Source organism: Crinia signifera, chromosome 3 (genome assembly GCF_055691185.1).
Source record: "Crinia signifera chromosome 3, ASM5569118v1, whole genome shotgun sequence".
Taxonomy (NCBI): Eukaryota; Metazoa; Chordata; class Amphibia; order Anura; family Myobatrachidae; genus Crinia; species Crinia signifera.
The window spans coordinates 1404493-1422780 of NC_139219.1; the positions used below are offsets into that span (position 1 = coordinate 1404493).

At 51.7% G+C, this 18288-nt stretch overlaps 1 protein-coding gene across 5 annotated transcripts in view; it reads left to right on the forward strand.

Annotated features, from left to right (window-relative positions):
* Nucleotides 1–18288, forward strand: part of EPRS1 (glutamyl-prolyl-tRNA synthetase 1) — a 260057-nt gene that overhangs the window by 57782 nt on the left and 183987 nt on the right. For all 5 annotated transcript variants that reach the window (XM_083175138.1, XM_083175140.1, XM_083175139.1 and 2 more), the window contains 2 exons: nucleotides 10829–11021; nucleotides 16724–16895. In XM_083175138.1, coding sequence (XP_083031264.1) covers nucleotides 10829–11021; nucleotides 16724–16895 — 365 coding nt within the window. The remainder of the gene's footprint in view (nucleotides 1–10828; nucleotides 11022–16723; nucleotides 16896–18288) is intronic.

An 18288-nucleotide genomic window follows, 5' to 3' on the forward strand; every position in this document is an offset into this window, starting at 1 on the left:
CTAGAGGTTCTGATGCACAGACTGGAATGGACTAGAGCTACCCTGTCAGTCTCCTGTGGATGTAATGTATGCTCTGCAGACCAGGTACTAGAGGTTCTGATGCACAGACTGGGAATGGACTAGTGCTCCCCTCTCAGTCTCCTGTGTATGTAATGTATGGTCTGCAGACCAGGTACTAGAGGTTCTGATGCACAGACTGGGAATGGACTGGTGCTCCCCTGTCAGTCTCTTGTGTATGTAATGTATGGTCTGCAGACCAGGTACTAGAGGTTCTGATGCACAGACTGGGAATGGACCGGTGCTCCCCTGTCAGTCTCCTGTGTATGTAATGTATGGTCTGCAGATCAGGTACTAGAGGTTCTAGTGCACAGACTGGGAATGGACTAGTGCTCCCCCCGTCAGTCTCCTGTGTATGTAATGTATGGTCTGCAGTCCAGGTACTAGAGGTTCTGATGCACAGACTGGAATGGACTGGTGCTCCCATGTCAGTCTCCTGTGGATGTAATGTATGCTCTGCAGACCAGGTACTAGAGGTTCTGATGCACAGACTGGGAATGGACTGGTGCTCCCCTGTCAGTCTCCTGTGGATGTAATGTTTGGTCTGCAGTCCAGGTACTAGAGGTTCTGATGCAGACTGGGAATGGACTAGTGCTCCCCTGTCAGTCTCCTGTGTATGTAATGTATGGTCTGCAGACCAGGTACTAGATGTTCTGATGCACAGACTGGAATGGACTAGTGCTCCCCTGTCAGTCTCCTGTGTATGTAATGTATGCTCTGCAGACCAGGTACTAGATGTTCTGATGCACAGACTGGAATGGACTAGTGCTCCCATGTCAGTCTCCTGTGGATGTAATGTATGGTCTGCAGACCAGGTACTAGAGGTTCTAGTGCACAGACTGGGAATGGACTAGTGCTCCCCTGTCAGTCTCCTGTGGATGTAATGCATGCTTTGCAGACCAGGTACTAGAGGTTCTGATGCACAGACTGGAATGGACTGGTCCTCCCCTGTCAGTATCCTGTGGATATAATGTATGGTCTGCAGACCAGGTACTAGAGGTTCTAGTGCACAGACTGGGAATGGACTAGTGCTCCCCTGTCAGTCTCCTGTGGATGTAATGTTTGGTCTGCAGTCCAGGTACTAGAGGTTCTGATGCACAGACTGGAATGGACTGGTGCTCCCCTGTCAGTCTCCTGTGGATGTAATGTATGGTCTGCAGATCAGGTACTAGAGGTTCTAGTGCACAGACTGGGAATGGACTGGTGCTCCCCTGTCAGTCTCCTGTGTATGTAATGTATAGTCTGCAGACCAGGTACTAGAGGTTCTAGTGCACAGACTGGGAATGGACTAGTGCTCCCTCGTCAGTCTCCTGTGGATGTAATGTTTGGTCTGCAGTCCAGGTACTAGAGGTTCTGATGCACAGACTGGAATGGACTGGTGCTCCCCTGTCAGTCTCCTGTGGATGTAATGTATGGTCTGCAGACCAGGTTCTAGAGGTTCTCATGCACAGACTGGGAATGGACTTGGTGCTCCCCTGTCAGTCTCCTGTGGATGTAATGTATGGTCTGCAGACCAGGTTCTAGAGGTTCTAGTGCACAGACTGGGAATGGACTGGTGCTCCCCTGTCAGTCTCCTGTGGATGTAATGTTTGGTCTGCAGTCCAGGTACTAGAGGTTCTGATGCACAGACTGGAATGGACTGGTGCTCCCCTGTCAGTCTCCTGTGGATGTAATGTATGGTCTGCAGACCAGGTTCTAGAGGTTCTCATGCACAGACTGGGAATGGACTTGGTGCTCCCCTGTCAGTCTCCTGTGGATGTAATGTATGGTCTGCAGACCAGGTTCTAGAGGTTCTAGTGCACAGACTGGGAATGGACTGGTGCTCCCCTGTCAGTCTCCTGTGGATGTAATGTATGGTCTGCAGATCAGGTTCTAGAGGTTCTAGTGCACAGACTGGGAATGGACTGGTGCTCCCCTGTCAGTCTCCTGTGGATGTAATGTATGGTCTGCAGATCAGGTACTAGAGGTTCTAGTGCACAGACTGGGAATGGACTAGTGCTCCCCCGTCAGTCTCCTGTGGATGTAATGTTTGGTCTGCAGTCCAGGTACTAGAGGTTCTGATGCACAGACTGGAATGGACTGGTGCTCCCCTGTCAGTCTCCTGTGGATGTAATGTATGCTCTGCAGACCAGGTACTAGATGTTCTGATGCACAGACTGGAATGGACTAGTGCTCCCATGTCAGTCTCCTGTGTATGTAATGTATGCTCTGCAGACCAGGTACTAGATGTTCTGATGCACAGACTGGAATGGACCGGTGCTCCCCTGTCAGTCTCCTGTGGATGTAATGTATGGTCTGCAGACCAGGTACTAGAGGTTCTAGTGCACAGACTGGGAATGGACTAGTGCTCCCCTGTCAGTCTCCTGTGGATGTAATGCATGCTTTGCAGACCAGGTACTAGAGGTTCTGATGCACAGACTGGAATGGACTGGTCCTCCCCTGTCAGTATCCTGTGGATATAATGTATGCTCTGCAGACCAGGTACTAGAGGTTCTAGTGCACAGACTGGAATGGACCGGTGCTCCCCGGTCAGTCTCCTTTGTATGTAATGGATTCAGTATGAAATCCCGGCGGTCGGGATCCCGGCGTTCAAAATCCCGATGCCGAAATCCCGACAAGGGGGGGACGTGGATCGCCCCCCCTTGCGGGCCCGGTGCCTCGCTACGCTCGGCACGCTAATTTATTCTCCCTCCAGGGGTGTCGTGGACACCCACGGAGGGAGAAAGTGTCTGGATTTTGGCGGTCGGGATTCCAGCGTCGGGATTCTGAACGCCGGGATCCCGACTGCCGGGATTTAAACTGCATCACGTATGTAATGTATGCTCTGCAGACCAGGTACTAGATGTTCTGATGCACAGACTGGAATGGACTGGTGCTCCCCTGTCAGTCTCCTGTGTATGTAATGTATGGTCTGCAGACCAGGTACTAGAGGTTCTTATTCACAGACAGGGAATGGACCGGTGCTCCCCTGTCAGTCTCCTTTGTGTGTAATGGATTCAGTATGAAATCCCGGCGGTCGGGATCCCGGCGTTCGAAATCCCGACAAGGGGGGAACGTGTATCGCCCCCCCTTGCGGGCCCGGTGCCTCGCTACGCTCGTCACGCTTATTTATTCTCCCTCCAGGGGTGTCGTGGACACCCACGGAGTGAGAAAGTGTCGGGATTCTGAACGCCGGGATCTCGACCGCCGGGATTTAAACTGCATCCCGTATGTAATGTATGCTCCGCAGACCAGGTACTAGAGGTTCTGATGCAGACTGGGAATGGACTGGTGCTCCCCTGTCAGTCTCCTGTGTATGTAATGTATGGTCTGCAGGACAGGTTCTAGAGGTTCTGATGCACAGACTGGGAATGGACTGGTGCTACCCCGTCAGTCTCCTGTGTATGTAATGTATGGTCTGCAGACCAGGTACTAGAGGTTCTGATGCACAGACTGGGAATGGACTGGTGCTACCCCGTCAGTCTCCTGTGGATGTAATGTATGGCCTGCAGACCAGGTTCTAGAGGTTCTGATGCACAGACTGGGAATGGACTGGTGCTACCCCGTCAGTCTCCTGTGTATGTAATGTATGCTCTGCAATCCAGGTTCTAGAGGTTCTGATGCACAGACTGGGAATGGACTAATGCTCCCCTGTCAGTCTCCTGTGTATGTAATGTGTGGTCTGCAGACCAGGTACTAGAGGTTCTGATGCACAAATAGGGAATGGACTAGTGCTCCCCCGTCAGTCTCCTGTGGATGTAATGTATGGTCTGCAGTCCAGGTACTAGAGGTTCTGATGCATGGACTGGTGCTCCCCTGTCAGTCTCCTGTGTATGTAATGTATGCTCTGCAGACCAGGTACTAGAGGTTCTGATGCACAGACTGGAATGGACTAGTGCTACCCTGTCAGTCTCCTGTGGATGTAATGTATGCTCTGCAGACCAGGTACTAGAGGTTCTGATGCACAGACTGGAATGGACTGGTGCTCCCCTGTCAGTCTCCTGTGGATGTAATGTATGGTCTGCAGACCAGGTACTAGAGGTTCTAGTGCACAGACTGGGAATGGACTGGTGCTCCCCTGTCAGTCTCCTGTGGATGTAATGTTTGACCTGCAGTCCAGGTACTAGAGGTTCTGATGCACAGACTGGAATGGACTGGTGCTCCCCTGTCAGTCTCCTGTGGATGTAATGTATGGTCTGCAGATCAGGTTCTAGAGGTTCTAGTGCACAGACTGGGAATGGACTAGTGCTCCCCCGTCAGTCTCCTGTGGATGTAATGTTTGGTCTGCAGTCCAGGTACTAGAGGTTCTGATGCACAGACTGGAATGGACTGGTGCTCCCCTGTCAGTCTCCTGTGGATGTAATGTATGGTCTGCAGACCAGGTTCTAGAGGTTCTCATGCACAGACTGGGAATGGACTTGGTGCTCCCCTGTCAGTCTCCTGTGGATGTAATGTATGGTCTGCAGACCAGGTTCTAGAGGTTCTAGTGCACAGACTGGGAATGGACTAGTGCTCCCCCGTCAGTCTCCTGTGGATGTAATGTTTGGTCTGCAGTCCAGGTACTAGAGGTTCTGATGCACAGACTGGAATGGACTGGTGCTCCCCTGTCAGTCTCCTGTGGATGTAATGTATGGTCTGCAGACCAGGTTCTAGAGGTTCTCATGCACAGACTGGGAATGGACTTGGTGCTCCCCTGTCAGTCTCCTGTGGATGTAATGTATGGTCTGCAGACCAGGTTCTAGAGGTTCTAGTGCACAGACTGGGAATGGACTGGTGCTCCCCTGTCAGTCTCCTGTGGATGTAATGTATGGTCTGCAGATCAGGTTCTAGTGCACAGACTGGGAATGGACTGGTGCTCCCCTGTCAGTCTCCTGTGGATGTAATGTATGGTCTGCAGATCAGGTACTAGAGGTTCTAGTGCACAGACTGGGAATGGACTAGTGCTCCCCCGTCAGTCTCCTGTGGATGTAATGTTTGGTCTGCAGTCCAGGTACTAGAGGTTCTGATGCACAGACTGGAATGGACTGGTGCTCCCCTGTCAGTCTCCTGTGGATGTAATGTATGCTCTGCAGACCAGGTACTAGATGTTCTGATGCACAGACTGGAATGGACTAGTGCTCCCATGTCAGTCTCCTGTGTATGTAATGTATGCTCTGCAGACCAGGTACTAGATGTTCTGATGCACAGACTGGAATGGACCGGTGCTCCCCTGTCAGTCTCCTGTGGATGTAATGTATGGTCTGCAGACCAGGTACTAGAGGTTCTAGTGCACAGACTGGGAATGGACTAGTGCTCCCCTGTCAGTCTCCTGTGGATGTAATGCATGCTTTGCAGACCAGGTACTAGAGGTTCTGATGCACAGACTGGAATGGACTGGTCCTCCCCTGTCAGTATCCTGTGGATATAATGTATGCTCTGCAGACCAGGTACTAGATGTTCTGATGCACAGACTGGAATGGACCGGTGCTCCCCGGTCAGTCTCCTTTGTATGTAATGGATTCAGTATGAAATCCCGGCGGTCGGGATCCCGGCGTTCAAAATCCCGATGCCGAAATCCCGACAAGGGGGGGACGTGGATCGCCCCTCCTTGCGGGCCCGGTGCCTCGCTACGCTCGGCACGCTAATTTATTCTCCCTCCAGGGGTGTCGTGGACACCCACGGAGGGAGAAAGTGTCTGGATTTTGGCGGTCGGGATTCCAGCGTCGGGATTCTGAACGCCGGGATCCCGACTGCCGGGATTTAAACTGCATCACGTATGTAATGTATGCTCTGCAGACCAGGTACTAGATGTTCTGATGCACAGACTGGAATGGACTGGTGCTCCCCTGTCAGTCTCCTGTGTATGTAATGTATGGTCTGCAGACCAGGTACTAGAGGTTCTTATTCACAGACAGGGAATGGACCGGTGCTCCCCGGTCAGTCTCCTTTGTATGTAATGGATTCAGTATGAAATCCCGGCGGTCGGGATCCCGGCGTTCAAAATCCCGGCGCCGAAATCCCGACAAGGGGGGAACGTGTATCGCCCCCCCTTGCGGGCCCGGTGCCTCGCTACGCTCGTCACGCTTATTTATTCTCCCTCCAGGGGTGTCGTGGACACCCACGGAGGGAGAAAGTGTCGGGATTTTGGCTGTCGGGATTCTGAACGCCGGGATCTCGACCGCCGGGATTTAAACTGCATCCCGTATGTAATGTATGCTCCGCAGACCAGGTACTAGAGGTTCTGATGCAGACTGGGAATGGACTAGTGCTCCCCTGTCAGTCTCCTGTGGATGTAATGTATGGTCTGCAGACCAGGTTCTAGAGGTTCTGATGCAGACTGGGAATGGACTAGTGCTCCCCTTTCAGTCTCCTGTGTATGTAATGTATGCTCTGCAGACCAGGTACTAGAGGTTCTGATGCACAGACTGGGAATGGACTGGTGCTCCCCTGTCAGTCTCCTGTGTATGTAATGTATGCTCTGCAGTCCAGGTACTAGAGGTTCTGATGCACAGACTGGGAATGGACTAGAGCTACCCTGTCAGTCTCCTGTGTATGTAATGCATGCTCTGCAGACCAGGTACTAGATGTTCTGATGCACAGACTGGAATGGACTAGTGCTCCCCCTTCAGTCTCCTGTGTATGTAATGTATGGTCTGCAGACCAGGTACTAGAGGTTCTGATGCACAGACTGGGAATGGACTAGAGCTACCCCGTCAGTCTCCTGTGTATGTAATGTATGGTCTGCAGGACAGGTTCTAGAGGTTCTGATGCACAGACTGGGAATGGACTGGTGCTACCCCGTCAGTCTCCTGTGTATGTAATGTATGGTCTGCAGACCAGGTACTAGAGGTTCTGATGCACAGACTGGGAATGGACTAGTGCTCCCCCGTCAGTCTCCTGTGGATGTAATGTATGGCCTGCAGACCAGGTTCTAGAGGTTCTGATGCACAGACTGGGAATGGACTAATGCTCCCCTGTCAGTCTCCTGTGTATGTAATGTGTGGTCTGCAGACCAGGTACTAGAGGTTCTGATGCACAAATAGGGAATGGACTAGTGCTCCCCCGTCAGTCTCCTGTGGATGTAATGTATGGTCTGCAGTCCAGGTACTAGAGGTTCTGATGCATGGACTGGTGCTCCCCTGTCAGTCTCCTGTGTATGTAATGTATGCTCTGCAGACCAGGTACTAGAGGTTCTGATGCACAGACTGGAATGGACTAGTGCTACCCTGTCAGTCTCCTGTGGATGTAATGTATGCTCTGCAGACCAGGTACTAGAGGTTCTGATGCACAGACTGGAATGGACTGGTGCTCCCCTGTCAGTCTCCTGTGGATGTAATGTATGGTCTGCAGACCAGGTACTAGAGGTTCTAGTGCACAGACTGGGAATGGACTGGTGCTCCCCTGTCAGTCTCCTGTGGATGTAATGTTTGGTCTGCAGTCCAGGTACTAGAGGTTCTGATGCACAGACTGGAATGGACTGGTGCTCCCCTGTCAGTCTCCTGTGGATGTAATGTATGGTCTGCAGATCAGGTACTAGAGGTTCTAGTGCACAGACTGGGAATGGACTAGTGCTCCCCCGTCAGTCTCCTGTGGATGTAATGTTTGGTCTGCAGTCCAGGTACTAGAGGTTCTGATGCACAGACTGGAATGGACTGGTGCTCCCCTGTCAGTCTCCTGTGGATGTAATGTATGGTCTGCAGACCAGGTTCTAGAGGTTCTCATGCACAGACTGGGAATGGACTTGGTGCTCCCCTGTCAGTCTCCTGTGGATGTAATGTATGGTCTGCAGATCAGGTACTAGAGGTTCTAGTGCACAGACTGGGAATGGACTAGTGCTCTCCCGTCAGTCTCCTGTGGATGTAATGTTTGGTCTGCAGTCCAGGTACTAGAGGTTCTGATGCACAGACTGGAATGGACTGGTGCTCCCCTGTCAGTCTCCTGTGGATGTAATGTATGGTCTGCAGACCAGGTTCTAGAGGTTCTCATGCACAGACTGGGAATGGACTTGGTGCTCCCCTGTCAGTCTCCTGTGGATGTAATGTATGGTCTGCAGATCAGGTACTAGAGGTTCTAGTGCACAGACTGGGAATGGACTAGTGCTCCCCCGTCAGTCTCCTGTGGATGTAATGTTTGGTCTGCAGTCCAGGTACTAGAGGTTCTGATGCACAGACTGGAATGGACTGGTGCTCCCCTGTCAGTCTCCTGTGGATGTAATGTATGGTCTGCAGACCAGGTTCTAGAGGTTCTAGTGCACAGACTGGGAATGGACTGGTGCTCCCCTGTCAGTCTCCTGTGGATGTAATGTATGGTCTGCAGATCAGGTTCTAGTGCACAGACTGGGAATGGACTGGTGCTCCCCTGTCAGTCTCCTGTGGATGTAATGTATGGTCTGCAGATCAGGTACTAGAGGTTCTAGTGCACAGACTGGGAATGGACTAGTGCTCCCCCGTCAGTCTCCTGTGGATGTAATGTTTGGTCTGCAGTCCAGGTACTAGAGGTTCTGATGCACAGACTGGAATGGACTGGTGCTCCCCTGTCAGTCTCCTGTGGATGTAATGTATGCTCTGCAGACCAGGTACTAGATGTTCTGATGCACAGACTGGAATGGACTAGTGCTCCCATGTCAGTCTCCTGTGTATGTAATGTATGCTCTGCAGACCAGGTACTAGATGTTCTGATGCACAGACTGGAATGGACCGGTGCTCCCCTGTCAGTCTCCTGTGGATGTAATGTATGGTCTGCAGATCAGGTTCTAGTGCACAGACTGGGAATGGACTAGTGCTCCCCTGTCAGTCTCCTGTGGATGTAATGCATGCTTTGCAGACCAGGTACTAGAGGTTCTGATGCACAGACTGGGAATGGACTGGTGCTCCCCTGTCAGTCTCCTGTGGATGTAATGTATGGTCTGCAGATCAGGTTCTAGTGCACAGACTGGAATGGACTAGTGCTCCCCCGTCAGTCTCCTGTGTATGTAATGTATGGTCTGCAGACCAGGTACTAGAGGTTCTGATGCACAGACTGGGAATGGACAAGAGCTACCCTGTCAGTCTCCTGTGGATGTAATGTTTGGTCTGCAGTCCAGGTACTAGAGGTTCTGATGCAGACTGGGAATGGACTGGTGCTCCTCTGTCAGTCTCCTGTGGATGTAATGTATGGTCTGCAGACCAGGTACTAGAGGTTCTGATGCACAGACTGGGAATGGACTAGTGCTCCCCCATCAGTCTCCTGTGGATGTAATGTATGGTCTGCAGACCAGGTACTAGAGATTCTGATGCAGACTGGGAATGGACTAGAGCTCCCCTGTCAGTCTCCTGTGGATGTAATGTGTGGTCTGCAGACCAGGTACTAGAGGTTCTGATGCACAGACTGGGAATGGACTGGTGCTCCCCTGTCAGTCTCCTGTGGATGTAATGTTTGGTCTGCAGTCCAGGTACTAGAGGTTCTGATGCAGACTGGGAATGGACTAGTGCTCACCTGTCAGTCTCCTGTGGATGTAATGTTTGGTCTGCAGTCCAGGTACTAGAGGTTCTGATGCAGACTGGGAATGGACTAGTGCTCCCCTTTCAGTCTCCTGTGGATGTAATGTATGGTCTGCAGTCCAGGTACTAGAGGTTCTGATGCACAGACTGGGAATGGACTGGTGCTACCCCGTCAGTCTCCTGTGGATGTAATGTATGCTCTGCAGTCCAGGTTCTAGAGGTTCTGATGCACAGACTGGGAATGGACTGGTGCTCCCCCGTCAGTCTCCTGTGTATGTAATGTATGCTCTGCAGACCAGGTACTAGATGTTCTGATGCACAGACTGGGAATGGACTAGTGCTCCCCTGTCAGTCTCCTGTGGATGTAATGAATGGTCTGCAGACCAGGTACTAGAGGTTCTGATGCACAGACTGGGAATGGACTAGAGCTACCCTGTCAGTCTCCTGTGGATGTAATGTATGCTCTGCAGACCAGGTACTAGAGGTTCTGATGCAGACTGGGAATGGACTGGTGCTCCCCCGTCAGTCTCCTGTGGATGTAATGTATGGTCTGCAGACCAGGTACTAGAGGTTCTGATGCACAGACTGGGAATGGACTAATGCTCCCCTGTCAGTCTCCTGTGGATGTAATGTATGCTCTGCAGACCAGGTACTAGAGGTTCTGATGCACAGACTCGAATGGACTGGTGCTCCCCTGTCAGTCTCCTGTGTATGTAATGTGTGGTCTGCAGACCAGGTACTAGAGGTTCTGATGCACAGACTGGGAATGGACTAATGCTCCCCTGTCAGTCTCCTGTGGATGTAATGTATGCTCTGCAGACCAGGTACTAGAGGTTCTGATGCACAGACTCGAATGGACTGGTGCTCCCCTGTCAGTCTCCTGTGTATGTAATGTGTGGTCTGCAGTCCAGATACTAGAGATTCTGATGCACAGACTGGGAATGGACTAGTCCTCCCCTGTCAGTCTCCTGTGGATGTAATGTATGGCCTGCAGACCAGGTTCTAGATGTTCTGATGCACAGACTGGGAATGGACTGGTGCTCCCCTGTCAGTCTCCTGTGTATGTAATGTATGGTCTGCAGTCCAGGTACTAGAGATTCTGATGCAGACTGGGAATGGACTAGTGCTCCCCTGTCAGTCTCCTGTGGATGTAATGTATGCTCTGCAGACCAGGTACTAGAGGTTCTGATGCACAGACTGGGAATGGACTGGTGCTACCCTGTCAGTCTCCTGTGGATGTAATGTGTGGCCTGCAGACCAGGTTCTAGAGGTTCTGGTGCACAGACTATAAGGGTGTATGTCACGGAGGGTGACTCTTTCTTGTGCTCTTTCAGGTTATCCTGGAGGATGTGTCCATGCTGCAAATAAAGCCGGATCAGTTCACCTACACCTCTGACCACTTTGAGAAGATAATTCAGTACGCGGAGAAGCTGATGGCGGAGGGAAAGGCGTACGTGGATGACACTCCTGCGGAACAGATGAAATCAGAACGTGAACAGAGGACGGAGTCTAAACACCGGAATAACGGTAAGAACATGGTAACCGCTATCTGCGTAACTCTGGTAATATATGTGGCATTGTTTTCCATATGAGCAAAGTGCCAGATTGCACCCCAGTTATTATTTCACACTTTAGGTTTACAGTTGTCTCCTCACTATCATCCAATAATGGATGGTTTGTGGTATTGCAAAATCTACAACCCATCCTATGTGCCGTGTGGGCTGTTACTGGGGTGCCAGGCTTAGGGGTTCAGGATCAAATCAAACTAATTATATATAGATAGATATAGATAGTTATATATAGATATATAGATAGATATATATATAGATATAGCGTGGGTGCCTTCCTGAAATAAATATACAGAAATAAATGTGATAGACAAAACCGGTGCAGGTAGCTGCCATTCATAAATACATTTTACCAGCAGAAGCACAGTCCTGTCCACACCGCGTAACTGGTCCTAAGGGTGACATACGCAGCGTCCTGTCCCCTCCACGTAACTGGTCCTAAGGGTGACATACGCAGCGTCCTGTCCCCACCGCGTAACTGGTCCTAAGGGTGACGTACGCAGCGTCCTGTTCTCACCGCGTAACTGGTCCTAAGGGTGACGTACGCAGCGTCCTGTCTCCACCGCGTAACTGGTCCTAAGGGTGACATACGCAGCGTCCTGTCCCCACCGCGTAACTGGTCCTAAGGGTGACGTACGCAGCGTCCTGTCTCCACCGCGTAACTGGTCCTAAGGGTGACATACTGTACGCAGCGTCCTGTCCCCACCGCGTAACTGGTCCTAAGGGTGACATACGCAGCGTCCTGTCCCCACCACATAACTGGTCCTAAGGGTGACATACGCAGCGTCCTGTCCCCGCCACATAACTGGTCCTAAGGGTGACATACGCAGCGTCCTGTCCTCGCCACGTAACTGGTACTAAGGGTGACATATACGCAGCATCCTGTCTCCACCGCATAACTGGTCCTAAGGGTGACATACGCAGCGTCCTGTCCTCACCGCGTAACTGGTCCTAAGGGTGACGTACGCAGCGTCCTGTCTCCACCGCGTAACTGGTCCTAAGGGTGACATACGCAGCGTCCTGTCCCCACCAAATAACTGGTCCTAAGGGTGACATACGCAGCGTCCTGTCCCCGCCACATAACTGGTCCTAAGGGTGACATACGCAGCGTCCTGTCCTCACCGCGTAACTGGTCCTAAGGGTGACATACTGTACGCAGCGTCCTGTCCCCACCGCGTAACTGGTCCTAAGGGTGACATACGCAGCGTCCTGTCCCCACCACATAACTGGTCCTAAGGGTGACATACGCAGCGTCCTGTCCTCACCGCGTAACTGGTCCTAAGGGTGACGTACGCAGCGTCCTGTCTCCACCGCGTAACTGGTCCTAAGGGTGACATACGCAGCGTCCTGTCCCCACCGCGTAACTGGTCCTAAGGGTGACATACGCAGCGTCCTGTCCCCACCACATAACTGGTCCTAAGGGTGACATACGCAGCGTCCTGTCCCCGCCACATAACTGGTCCTAAGGGTGACATACGCAGCGTCCTGTCCTCACCGCGTAACTGGTCCTAAGGGTGACATACTGTACGCAGCGTCCTGTCCCCACCGCGTAACTGGTCCTAAGGGTGACATACGCAGCGTCCTGTCCCCACCACATAACTGGTCCTAAGGGTGACATACGCAGCGTCCTGTCCCCGCCACATAACTGGTCCTAAGGGTGACATACGCAGCGTCCTGTCCTCACCGCGTAACTGGTACTAAGGGTGACATACTGTACGCAGCGTCCTGTCCCCACCGCGTAACTGGTACTAAGGGTGACATACGCAGCGTCCTGTCCCCACCACATAACTGGTCCTAAGGGTGACATACGCAGCGTCCTGTCCCCGCCACGTAACTGGTACTAAGGGTGACATACTGTACGCAGCGTCCTGTCCCCACCGCGTAACTGGTACTAAGGGTGACATACGCAGCGTCCTGTCCCCACCACATAACTGGTTCTAAGGGTGACATATGCAGCATCCTGTCCCCACCACATAACTGGTCCTAAGGGTGACATATGCAGCGTGCTGTCCTCACCACATAACTGGTCCTAAGGGTGACATACGCAGCGTCCTGTCCTCACCACGTAACTGGTCCTAAGGGTGACATACGCAGCGTCCTGTCCTCACCACGTAACTGGTCCTAAGGGTGACATACACAGCGTCCTGTCCTCGCCACATAACTGGTCCTAAGGGTGACATACGCAGCGTCCTGTCCTCGCCACATAACTGGTCCTAAGGGTGACATACACAGCGTCCTGTCCCCACCACATAACTGGTCCTAAGGGTGACATATGCAGCGTGCTGTCCCCGCCACATAACTGGTCCTAAGGGTGACATACGCAGCGTCCTGTCCTCACCACATAACTGGTCCTAAGGGTGACATACGCAATGTCCTGTCCTCGCCACATAACTGGTTCTAAGGGTGACATACGCAGCGTCCTGTCCTCGCCATATAACTGGTCCTAAGGGTGACATACGCAGCATCCTGTCCTCGCCATATAACCGGTCCTAAGGGTGACATACGCAGCGTCCTGTCCTCACCACATAACTGGTTCTAAGGGTGACATACGCAGCGTCCTGTCCTCGCCACATAACTGGTTCTAAGGGTGACATACGCAGCGTCCTGTCCCCACCACATAACTGGTCCTAAGGGTGACATACGCAGCGTCCTGTCCTCGCCATATAACCGGTCCTAAGGGTGACATACGCAGCGTCCTGTCCTCACCACATAACTGGTTCTAAGGGTGACATACGCAGCATCCTGTCCCCGCCACATAACTGGTCCTAAGGGTGACATATGCAGCATCCTGTCCCCGCCACATAACTGGTCCTAAGGGTGACATACGCAGCATCCTGTCCTCGCCATATAACCGGTCCTAAGGGTGACATACGCAGCGTCCTGTCCTCACCACATAACTGGTTCTAAGGGTGACATACGCAGCATCCTGTCCCCGCCACATAACTGGTACTAAGGGTGACATACGCAGCGTCCTGTCCTCGCCATATAACTGGTCCTAAGGGTGACATACGCAGCATCCTGTCCTCGCCATATAACCGGTCCTAAGGGTGACATACGCAGCGTCCTGTCCTCACCACATAACCGGTTCTAAGGGTGACATATGCAGCATCCTGTCCCCGCCACATAACTGGTCCTAAGGGTGACATACGCAGCATCCTGTCCCCGCCACATAACTGGTCCTAATGGTGACATACGCAGCATCCTGTCCTCACCACATAACTGGTTCTAAGGGTGACATACTGTACGCAGCGTCCTGTCCTCACCACATAAGTGGTTCTAAGGGTGACATACTGTACGCAGCGTCCTGTCCTCACCACATAACTGGTCCTAAGGGTGACATACGCAGCGTCCTGTCCTCGCCACATAACTGGTCCTAAGGGTGACATACGCAATGTCCTGTCCTCGCCACATAACTGGTTCTAAGGGTGACATATGCAGCGTGCTGTCCTCACCACATAACTGGTTCTAAGGGTGACATACTGTACGCAGCGTCCTGTCCTCACCACATAACTGGTCCTAAGGGTGACATACGCAGCGTCCTGTCCTCGCCACATAACTGGTCCTAAGGGTGACATACGCAATGTCCTGTCCTCGCCACATAACTGGTTCTAAGGGTGACATATGCAGCGTGCTGTCCTCACCACATAACTGGTCCTAAGGGTGACATACGCAGCGTCCTGTCCTCGCCACATAACTGGTCCTAAGGGTGACATACGCAATGTCCTGTCCTCGCCACATAACTGGTTCTAAGGGTGACATACGCAGCATCCTGTCCTCGCCATATGACCAGTCCTAAGGGTGACATACGCAGCGTCCTGTCCTCACCACATAACTGGTCCTAAGGGTGACATACGCAGCGTCCTGTCCTCACCGCGTAACTGGTCCTAAGGGTGACATACGCAGCGTCCTGTCCTCACCACGTAACTGGTCCTAAGGGTGACATACGCAGCGTCCTGTCCTCACCACATAACTGGTCCTAAGGGTGACATACGCAGCATCCTGTCCTCGCCACATAACTGGTCCTAAGGGTGACATAAGCAGCGTGCTGTCCTCACCACATAACTGGTCCTAAGGGTGACATACGCAGCTTCCTGTCCCCACCACATAACTGGTCCTAAGGGTGACATACGCAGCGTCCTGTCCCCACCACATAACTGGTCCTAAGGGTGACATACGCAGCGTCCTGTCCTCACCACGTAACTGGTCCTAAGGGTGACATACGCAGCGTCCTGTCCCTACCACATAACTGGTCCTAAGGGTGACATACGCAGCGTCCTGTCCCCACTGCGTAACTGGTCCTAAGGGTGACATACGCAGCGTCCTGTCCCCACCGCGTAACTGGTCCTAAGGGTGACATACGCAGCGTCCTGTCCCCACCGCGTAACTGGTCCTAAGGGTGACATACGCAGCGTCCTGTCCTCGCCATATAACCGGTCCTAAGGGTGACATACGCAGCGTCCTGTCCTCACCACATAACTGGTCCTAAGGGTGACATACGCAGCGTCCTGTCCCCACCGCGTAACTGGTCCTAAGGGTGACATACGCAGCGTCCTGTCCTCGCCATATAACCGGTCCTAAGGGTGACATACGCAGCGTCCTGTCCTCACCACATAACTGGTCCTAAGGGTGACATACGCAGCGTCCTGTCCTCACCACATAACTGGTCCTAAGGGTGACATATACGCAGCATCCTGTCTCCACCGCATAACTGGTTCTAAGGGTGACATACGCAGCGTCCTGTCCTCACCACATAACTGGTTCTAAGGGTGACATACGCAGCGTCCTGTCCTCACCACATAACTGGTTCTAAGGGTGACATACTGTACGCAGTGTCCTGTCCTCACCACATAACTGGTCCTAAGGGTGACATATGCAGCGTCCTGTCCCCGCCACATAACTGGTCCTAAGGGTGACATACGCAGCGTCCTGTCCCCACCACATAACTGGTCCTATGGGTGACATACGCAGCGTCCTGTCCTCACCACATAACTGGTCCTAAGGGTGACATACGCAGCGTCCTGTCCCCACCACATAACTGGTCCTAAGGGTGACATACGCAGCGTCCTGTCCCCGCCACATAACTGGTCCTAAGGGTGACATACGCAGCGTCCTGTCCCCACCACATAACTGGTCCTAAGGGTGATATACGCAGTGTCCTGTCCTCACCACGTAACTGGTCCTAAGGATGACATATGCAGCGTCCTGTCCTCACCACATAACTGGTCCTAAGGGTGACATACGCAGCGTCCTGTCCTCGCCACATAACTGGTCCTAAGGGTGACATACGCAGCATCCTGTCCTCGCCATATAACCGGTCCTAAGGGTGACATACGCAGCGTCCTGTCCCCACCGCGTAACTGGTCCTAAGGGTGACATATGCAGCGTCCTGTCCCCACCACATAACTGGTCCTAAGGGTGACATACGCAGCGTCCTGTCCTCACCACATAACTGGTCCTAAGGGTGACATACGCAGCATCCTGTCCTCACCACGTAACTGGTCCTAAGGGTGACATACGCAGCGTCCTGTCCCTACCACATAACTGGTCCTAAGGGTGACATACGCAGCGTCCTGTCCTCACCACATAACTGGTCCTAAGGGTGACACCCTCTGGTTTGTTTGACCTATTGCTGGTGTTGGTGAAATGTTTGTGTGTTTGCAGCGGTGGAGAAGAACCAGCAGATGTGGGAGGAAATGAAGAAGGGCACGCAGTTTGGCCAGACTTGCTGTCTGCGTGCTAAAATTGACATGAACTCCAACAATGGCTGTATGCGAGATCCGACTTTGTTCCGCTGCAAGACGCAGCCACATCCACGGACAGGAAGCAAGTACAAGTAAGTGACAAGGCATTAGTGTCATCAGTAATATGACATGTGGTGCGTGTATACTGTGTGTGTGACCGTGGCTGTATCTGTATACGGAATGCTGCGTTGCAGTGTCAGTAATATGACATGTGGTGTGTGTATACGGTGTGTGTGACCATGGCTGTATCTGGAATGCCGCGTTAGTGTCAGTAATATGACATGTGGTGTGTGTATACGGTGTATGTGACTGCGGCAGTATCTGTATATGGAATGCTGTTACATTGTCAGTAATACGATATGTGATGCGTGTATACTGTGTTGTGTGACTGCGGCTGTATCTGTACATGGAATACTATGTTACAGTGTCAGTAATATGATATATGGTGTGTGTATACTGTGTGTGTGACCGTGGCTGTATCTGTATACGGAATGCTGTGTTACAGTGTCAGTAATATGACATGTGGTGTGTGTATACTGTGTGTGTGACCGTGGCTGTATCTGTATACGGAATGCTGTGTTACAGTGTCAGTAATATGACATGTGGTGTGTGTATACTGTGTATGTGACCGCGGCTGTATCTGTATACGGAATGCTGTGTTACAGTGTCAGTAATATGACATGTGGTGTGTGTATACGGTGTGTGTGACCATGGCTGTATCTGTATACGGAATGCCGTGTTGGTGTCAGTAATATGATATGATGTGTGTGTATACTGTGTTGTGTGACTGCGGCTGTATCTTTACATGGAATACTATGTTAGTGTCAGTAATATGATATATGGTGTATGTATACCTGTGTGTGACTGCGGCTGTATCTGTATACGAAATGATGTGTTAGTGTCAGTAATATGATATATGGGGTGTATATACTGTGTGTGACCGCGGCTGTATCTGTATATGGAATGCTGTGTTACACTGTCAGTAATATGATATATGGGGTGTATATACTGTGTGTGACCGCGGCTGTATCTGTATATGGAATGCTGTGTTACACTGTCAGTAATATGATATATGGGGTGTATATACTGTGTTGTGTGACCGCGGCTGTATCTGTATATGGAATGCTGTGTTACACTGTCAGTAATATGATATATGGTGTATGTATACCTGTGTGTGACCGCGGCTGTATCTGTATATGGAATGATGTGTTACACTGTCAGTAATATGATACGTGGTGTGTGTATACTGTGTGTGACCGCGGCTGTATCTGTATATGGAATGCTGTGTTAGTGTCAGTAATATGATATATGGTGTATGTATACCTGTGTGTGACTGCGGCTGTATCTGTATACGGAATGATGTGTTAGTGTCAGTAATATGATATATGGTGTATGTATACCTGTGTGTGACTGCGGCTGTATCTGTATACGGAATGATGTGTTAGTGTCAGTAATATGATATATGGGGTGTATATACTGTGTGTG